Source organism: Cyprinodon variegatus, unplaced genomic scaffold (assembly GCF_000732505.1).
Source record: "Cyprinodon variegatus isolate N-32 unplaced genomic scaffold, C_variegatus-1.0 Scaffold2, whole genome shotgun sequence".
Lineage (NCBI taxonomy): Eukaryota > Metazoa > Chordata > Actinopteri > Cyprinodontiformes > Cyprinodontidae > Cyprinodon > Cyprinodon variegatus.
In genome coordinates this window covers 321,077-329,801 of record NW_015150455.1, presented here as the reverse complement: position 1 = coordinate 329,801, position 8,725 = coordinate 321,077, and the positions used below count along the sequence as shown (strand labels likewise).

At 38.1% G+C, this 8,725-nt stretch overlaps 1 protein-coding gene across 1 annotated transcript in view; it reads left to right on the top strand.

The window, feature by feature from the left end:
- LOC107080989 (FH1/FH2 domain-containing protein 3-like) overlaps positions 1 to 2,885 on the top strand; it is a 20,891-nt gene extending 18,006 nt beyond the window's left edge. Inside the window, exons 3-4 of the mRNA XM_015369232.1 lie at positions 1,920 to 1,984; positions 2,860 to 2,885. Coding sequence (XP_015224718.1) covers positions 1,920 to 1,984; positions 2,860 to 2,885 — 91 coding nt within the window. The remainder of the gene's footprint in view (positions 1 to 1,919; positions 1,985 to 2,859) is intronic.
- The last annotated feature ends 5,840 nt before the right edge of the window (positions 2,886 to 8,725 follow it).

The window sequence follows — 8,725 nt, the reverse complement described above, 5'->3', positions numbered from 1 at the left end:
TTGTAGCTGTCTTTTTTAAAACTGTCATTCAACTATTGTAAGTAGCTGACATGATGGTGATACGGTCTTGGCAAATCTCCACTAACACAGGGGGTGGAGATGACCTCCAAGTTGCTCCCATTTTTGGTGTGTTTTGAAGAAGTACTTTCCCGCTTTGGTTTGTTGTTATCCAAATACTAATGTTGAAAAACTATCTAACCTCTTCCTAACAAATAAGCCACTTTGAGCATCAAATTAAACCATCTGTCCGGTCTCTGTATTTATTTCAACCCAAATTTTTTTTCTGGTCCCCAAACTTAAACTAAATTAGTGCTGCAACTAACAATTATTTAATCTGTTGATAATTTTTTTAGTTTAATCAATTAATAATCAGATAACCAAAGGTTCCTTAAAGAAGATTTTTTTTACAAAATTAAACCGGGTGAAACTAAAAGTGTACCACTTTTTCGGATAGAGCATACTGACAGATAAATACATTTTTTTTTATCTTAAATGCAAAATGTTTATATATTTTTTTTTTTACAATTTTGGTGTAATAGCTGCTCTAAGTGGGTTGCTCTGTCAGCTAAAGGCATGTTGTCTCTGTACTCAAGTTATTGATTAATCGATTACTAAATTAGTTGATGATTATTTCAATAATTGATTAATCACGATTAATCAGATTAATTGTTTCAGCCCTAAACTAAATTATTATGTCTTGTTACAGTATCATATTTTGACTCATTTGTTTGAATTAAAGAAATAAAATGATCATATTGTTACTGACTGAATTGTTTTAATGTTTTTCCTGCTACCGTACTTATAAATTTATATATGTCTTTAGATAAGGCCGTGAGTTTCTGAGGTCTCCCTTTTATCCTCCTATAAGAACTTCAGCACTTGTACTAAAGTATAAGTAGACCTGAAAAAAGCATTTTAGCAGTTTTATTTTAGTATTCCTTATGTTCCTATTCATTATGTACATCAGGTGTTTTTGTAAAAATGTAAGCCTGGTTCTGCCAGAGGTTTCTTCCGAAAGGGGAGTTTTTCCTCTCCACTGTCTCTTCATGCTTGCACATCATTAACAGGTACATTTAAATCTGTATTTATCCAAGCTGGACATCTATCTTCCGGGTCCCGAGTGAAGCACTAGTATCAACTCACACAGTCTACTGGATCTCACCAATTCAGTTTAAGCGTACCGTCTCACCAACCAGCAGTTTATGGACTGAACGTACTTCATCTATTCCCACTCCACCACCAGTTTCAGGTCTGGAGGGAAACATCCCTCTTCCCATACACCTGCTTAAGCATATTAAAGTAAAATTCAGTGCTAATGTTTCCTGCCGAGACCTGAGCACCAAATATTTCAAATAATTTTCTCAACAAGATTCGTTTTCTTTTTCTTTCCGTGTGAGTTTTTCAGTTTGAAATTGTGTTCAAATTTTAGGCTGTCTCTTGCATCTTAGAGATCTGTGTTTTTTTCAGCTTTGATTTCTAAAACATTGCTCTCATAGAAGTAGTGGTATGCATTCTATGCATACCACTACTTTTAATCTGAGACATGTCATAGAAAATAAACTTTCCTCTTGTAAGTTGCCATATCTGAAGACTTTCACTGACTTTATTTTTAAATACCTCAAGAATGATAAAATAGCCAACTTAAAATGTTCTTCCCTCAGTAAGGGTATCTATACTGAAAAGTGTTCTTGTCAGCATGACCTGGTAGTGTTTAACAGAGCAGCAAAAGCAAAAAAATTCTCTATTTTGGAGAGTTTTACATTAGAATAATGTCAGCCGTTTCATTAACAAACAGCTGATAAACGATTAGTCCAGCAGAAAATAGTCCAATTTTCTTCACCACTGCATGTTTTGTTGCATCTCTAGTTAGGTATCAGAAATGCAATTTCTCATGCACTTTCCTTTTTATCTTTTTACAGACGGGGCAAGAAGCACAGCATTATTCTTCGATCAAAGCTTTCTGTCAGAGTTCATGCCTGCATTGGTAAGTAATTTACCCTGACATAAATTATACATATTACATATTTTATTTTCTGCAGATCAATTTGCCACATATCAAACATAATATTAGCTTTAATTACCTCTATTGAAGCAGATTGCTTCCTTTACATCCTTTTTGAACTTACACTATGGCAGATCCAGGTCAGGAGCTTTAATTTGAGTGACAATTAACAACACTTCAACAACACTAAAAAACAGAGAAATAGCGTGGGCCAGAGAGAGTCTCTGTGTTCTTTGAGTAATGTGAGGGAACCAGCACAAAGAACTGAGTGGAAACACATGCAAGCACGCACGCGCAATTGCATGTGCTCAGACACATGTGCCCCCAATCTGATTCAGATGTTGGCTTTCAGATTTCAATTTAACTACATGGACTTGCCTGTTCCGCCCCTTTCTGGAAATACACCGCTGATAAGTGGGTGCTATTTGTTTTGTTAGCTTGTTTAATATTATTTTGTTGTCTTTAATGACTAAAGTACCCTTTAAAAAGTGATTAACTAGCAGAGTTTATTACTGATACATAATGTCTGAAGCAGTAGCAGAGGAAAGAGGAGAATAAGTCTTTAAGACACTCACACACACCCCTCCTGCAGGCTTCAAGTGCAAAAATAACCCCAGATCTGCTAAAGTTATTAAGGTGCTGACTGTCAGGTTTTAAATTTAGCTAAAATCCACATAGACAGCTTTTATTTAAATTAGGTCAACATGATCCGAGTCAGAGTTTTGATTTGAGTGGAAGATGCAACACATGAAGTATCATTTGTTAATATAAGGCATCTGATCAAAGAATTAGTGGTATTCACACTAATTAAAGGAGAGATCAGGTTTGCTTCTGTTTGTGGATTCTTTTATCTTCAGGGTTTAAGTACAATCTGTGTAACTGATACTTTGACGCTTATTTACATTAAAAGCTTTTCCAAGATGTAATTGATAATCCTTTTACAAGAGTCTGATTGATTTCATAACAGGTCATGAGTTAAAACTTGCTGCAGTCGTAAATATTTGTCTGAAACTGCCTCTAGTGTGGCGGCTTCTGTCCCCCTGCTGATCTGTGGCTGAGCTTAGTGGAGCCTGGGGAGTGATAGACAGAATCACCGCCCTTCTCTAAGTGGATGATGGCCCTCTTTCTCTCTAAGTTGACAGCCACCTGTTGCCCCTCTCTCTGGTACCCCTTAGTGACTCTCTTGTGTGGCTAGCTGATTTATTTCGTCTATCTGAGGCGGCCACTGTTACTGTCCCAGACATTTGAGCCTAATTTTATCAGACTAGAAATTTGACCTTTTGGCCCACTGAGCACATTATTCAGCAATTCTCCTGTTCCACAAAGGAGATAACATATTAGTCTTTCCATGTAAAATAACATAGTGTACTTTAAGTTGAAAATTGTACTTAGAAAAAGCACCCTATATATGTAATTTTTCCCTTTTTTTCCTTTGTTTTCTGATATAAAACTGTGCAAAAGTAATTGTGAAGTTAAGGCTCGTAAATACCTCCTGAAACTGCAATCCCTTTAATGTAATTTTAAATGTGATCTCACTGAGGTCTTTGCACTGCATGAGCACACCCACGTTGTTAAGATGTTTATCCCAGAAGCTCCATCATTGAACATGAGTAATGATTTGGTTTTAGCTGTGTTTACTCCAATTGGTGTCATTTAGCGCTATTTTGTAGAAAAGCCTTTGTATGGACTTCACGCTTTAATTAAGTGGTACATCTGTTAGTGTATATTTTTGGGGTTTTCGGGGTTTCTCTAGATTTACACAAACAGGCTCTGCTTTCTGTTTGTCTGGTTGTATGTATGCACATGCACTATAGCATGCACCAACCACAGCAGGGCCTAATCCGTGTTTCCTTAATCATAGTCATTAGCACTCTCATGCATATGTCTCTGCAGGGATTACAGAGAGGTAGAAGGATAGAAAGAAATCTCTCACCCAAGCAGCTAATGGTTTATTTAAAACTGTAGTTTACCTTTCTGCCATAGTTATTTGTATATATAAAAAAAGAAAGGATGCCCCTTTTTTATACCTAAAAGGCTTTTGATATACATGTTCTTTAATGTGCTTTGCTGCTGATAGTCATTATCTATGCCTTCAGCAATACCCAACTGCTTTAGGATGAAATAGCTCTTGTGTTGTCTTGCATAACAAGGTGGAGGAGTCAAATGAGGAGAGCTATCATTCTCATGGTGAAAGAGTCTGAAAGAACTAATAAGTTATTTGTGCTCTGAATTTAATCTATGGTAATACTTGGATTGATCAGCTTTGTTTGCATACCAATTGAATTTATGTTACTCAAATGGCCTCCATAGTCCCTGATCTCAGTCAAATACAGTACCTTTGGGATGTGGCGGAACCAGGGTTTAAATCATGGATGTGCAGTAAACAAATCAGCAGCATCTCTCCAATGCTGTCATGTCAATATACTTCCAAAACAAACATATTGCATGAAGGATTACTTTGAGGCAGTTCTGAGAGCCAAAGGGATTCAACCTGATAATAGAATGGTGTACATAATAAAGTGTTTGGTGAGTGTTGGATATCAGTACTTTACTTATTATCTTTTTTGACTGGAGAGAAATTCAAATGCAGCAGGTGATTAAAAAGGAGCAGAAAATACACACAATGCGGACACAACCAAAGCGTTCTGATTATTTCTCTCATTACATCACACTTAGAGTCAGAATAATGGAGCCCATCCTGAAGCTGCACGATTAGGGACTGAGTTGGCTCTTCTTTACTACACCCTACGCTTGACCTGTATGGTTTGCACTTTTGGGTGGGATGGACCTACTTTGCGGCACACTACTGTGTACTTGGACCTTCCTTGCATGTGTAATCACTGATGCATGCTGTGCAGACAGGTTGTAACTAGTTTAACTAACTTAGATTTTCTTCCGGCCAATAATTCAAGTGTGTTGGCAGAGGACAGAGAAGCAGGTTAGATATAGAATATGATCTTAGACTGAAGTTTTCCTCTACCCATCCATCATCTGACACACTTTATCCCAAGTGGGGTCATAAGGGGTGCTGGTGCCTATCTCCAGTTGTCTATGGGCAAGAGGCGGGGTACACCCTGGACAGGTCGCCAGTCCATCACAGGGCAACACAGGACAAACAACCATTCCCACTCACACCTAAGGAGAATTTAGAGAAGCCAATTAACCTAACAGTCATGTTTTTGGACTGTGGGGGGAAGCCGGAGTACCCGGAGAGAACCCACACACGCTCAGGGAGAACATGCAAACTCCATGCAGAAAGACCCCAGGCCGGGAATTGATCCCAGAACCTTCTTGCTGCAAGGTAGCAGTGCTACCCACTACACCCCTGAACAGTTTTCCTCTATTGATCCAGATCCATTTCCACAGTACAGTTTAGATTTTTGGTTGCAAAATACTGCTATGAACAGTATACATTATATTTATATACTTCAAACATAAAATATCGGTAAAGACATAAGACACAGCATTGGGCAAAATAGGCAGATATTTTAATTATGGTGGTCTTTAAAGATGCCACAGAGATTTGAGGTGGTACTCATAGAAAAAAGTTTGAGATCCACTGGTGTAGAAAAACAAAAATCAGCCCAGCACATTTGAGGCACTAAATATTATTTTGAAAATGTGTTCTTAAGGCTGGTTTTAGTCACAATGCCAGTCTTCAATGCCAGGCTGCACTTTAGTCTAGAGAGCTTTTCTTAACGAAATTCCTTTTTGTTTACAAAATGACTAATATAAAATCTGTCTGTCTTCAGTACCACAAGACCCTGCAGTGATTCCTTTACTGTGTTTATTCACCAAAATCAGTGTTTTAAAAAGTGACTAAGTGCCAGAGTTCTTTAATAAAGAACAAGGAAAATTAAGTTTAGCTGATGTGGTTTCCTTATTAGATAAGCAAAACTGGTTATGGTTTGCTCTTTATTTATATTTACATGGCCAGCCCGGCAGCTGATAGTTTGGAGAAATGAACTCATCTTGTCCTGATCTGCGTGTTAGCCTTGGCCACAGCCTGTTTATATTGTCAGGCTGTAATTATTGTCAGTGGATTGGATGTGGTATGAGGAGCCTGATTAAAGCAGCCCCATGCTTATTTTTGTATTGTCCGTAAATACAATATGCTCTCATCTTGGCTTTAATGTTGTCTCTGAAACAGTATGAGAAGGGAAATAGAAACACAGTTACTGTTGAAGACTATTGTTTGGTTCCCATTATGTCTGGATTTGAACACCAAGTGATAAACTAATCATATTCTCATGATCACAATCATCCAGACCAATTCCCACTGCAGGGTTTTCATAAATTTTATTAAAAACTGTATCCCTGAAGCCTGAGGAACTTTTATTTTGCAATGAAATTTATGAACCCCATACAAGAAGCTGATAACGATTAGCCAGACATCACAATATACCCCGATGGTGCAACCTTTCTTTTTTGTGTTTATAAATTCTTTTTATCCTTGAAGGTAGTAGAACTAAATAGATTTGATTGTAAACCTGATGATATCTTCCAGAGAGATCTGGCCCATCTGTCATAAAGATCCTATCAGGGGGTGGCAGCATAGAGATGATAAACTCTTGTTGGACTGTTTGTCCTAACTTTTACGACCTCTTACACCACTTTAGATGTATAATTTCACGCTATAATCTTGTCAGATTGGTAGTGTTGAGCTACAGTTTAAAAAAATGCGAAGTTTGGGTTTGTTATAATTTAGATTTAGACTCAATTCAGAAAAAATAAGGTTGCTACTGTTAGCCTTCACCTACAGCTGACATTTCAATCTGAAAAACTCACACGGAGAGAAAAGACAATTAGAAGAACTTTATTGATACAATTAACTTACCGGTAGTCTTTTGTGCTCAGACGTCGGCAGGAAACATAGCGCTGAATTTTGATAGATATGTATAAACAGGAGCAGAGAATAGGGCTGTTTCCCCCCAGGCCTGAAACTGTTTGTGGAGTGAAGATAGATGAAGTTGGTCGGTCTGTAGACTGCTGGTTATTGGGACGGTATGCTGAGCTTTATGGTGAGATCCACTGGATTGCGTGAGCTGATACTAGAGCTTCACTCAGGGACCTGGAAGATGGAAGTCCAGCTTGGATAACACAGGTTGAGAGAACCTGTCCATGATGAGCAAGCATGAAGCAACAGTGGAGAGGAAAAAATCCCCATTGGGAAGAAACCTCTGGCAGAGCCAGGCTCAACATGGCTGTCTTCTGCCAGACTGGTTGAAATGAGAAGTGGAACGCAGTAAGAGTCCAGGACGAATGAAACTCTGATGAAGCCTTAGCTATGATGGTGGAGGAGGGGCTGGAGGTGGGTTGAAATGGGGTCATCTGAATGAAGTCAAACAGCGCAACCACCACCTGCGCACTAGGTAGCAGACGAGTTGCGGATCAGATTCCTTTTGAGATTAACTTTGTATGCCGATCGGCTTTCGTTGTGGCGTGGTTTGAAGCCAGTTGACTGTTTCGTAGGCAGATGGAGGCAAGTAATCAGTTTATTCGGTTGAACTTCCTCCTAGGCTCCATATTCTACTGATTTTAACACATCAGCTTGTTGGATTTATGCTGTGCTACCTGCATTGTATGTTCTCACAAACACATGTCCTTTACAGAACCTGGTATATAAGCGAAAATCTGTATTTTATTAAAATATTAAAGAGGCAGTTATTAATTTCTTTAAGATTTAATTATAGATATTATTTGACATAACGACCAGATGGATCTCTGTCTCAACTGCTGGAAGCTAACAAATGAACCATATCAATCTTCAGAAATATATATATTTTTTTATTTAGAATAAAGTAGCAGTAAACAGCTCTGCATAGTTTATAAACATGGTCTTCAAATATTAGATGTTCTTCTGGACTTTGACACATGAACATATTGTGATCTGAGCGATTCTAACATAGCTGGTTGCATGTTTAGGGTCATTGACCTGCTGGAAGGTGAACTTCAGCCCCAGTCTCAAGTCTTTTGAAAGCTCTAACAGGTTTTCTTCCAGCATTGGCCTGTATTAGCTGGACTCCATCAACTCTGACCAGCTTCCAAATTGGTGCTGGAGGAAGGGGTTCCCACAGGAGAATGCTGTCACTATCATGCTTCTTAATCAAAAAAAAGTTTAGATTTAGATATGAAAAATAAGTTTGTAATCTCATCTGACGAGAGGCCCTTCTTCTGCACAATTGTTCTCCCCTCCACATGGCTTGTTGCAAATTAGTAACGAGTCAAGGTCAGAAGTCATGAGTCAGCCATTGCCAAGTTATATGCTCCAGTCGTGTATTAAACAACACGCACTGGTGCAGTCTTGTTGCTCCAAGGTAAAGCACCTACTTAATATTGTATGTCTGTTCTTTTCAGAAATGTTGATCTATTTTAAGCCAAATACTAGAAACCAGTCTTGTCTTCTTGCATCACAACAAGCCTGTGCTAAATAGACAATTTAAGGAACATTAGATATTGCTCTGTTGGGCAATCCTCTTTATAGTTTTCTGTCAATAATGTTCTCCTGTCTGTCACTCTTCTATAGCCATGGTTACATTATTTTTAAGGTGCACTTTGAAGTATGGCATTAGAAAAGAAGGATGAAAATTGTAATTCAAAATCCATCATTTAGCAAAAAGAGAAAAAAAAGTGTTTACACTGGCTTGAGTTTTTTTTTTTTATTCTTCTTTTTTGTTTAGCTTTTCCAAGGTTCTGACATAGCAAACATACCTCATGTGATCT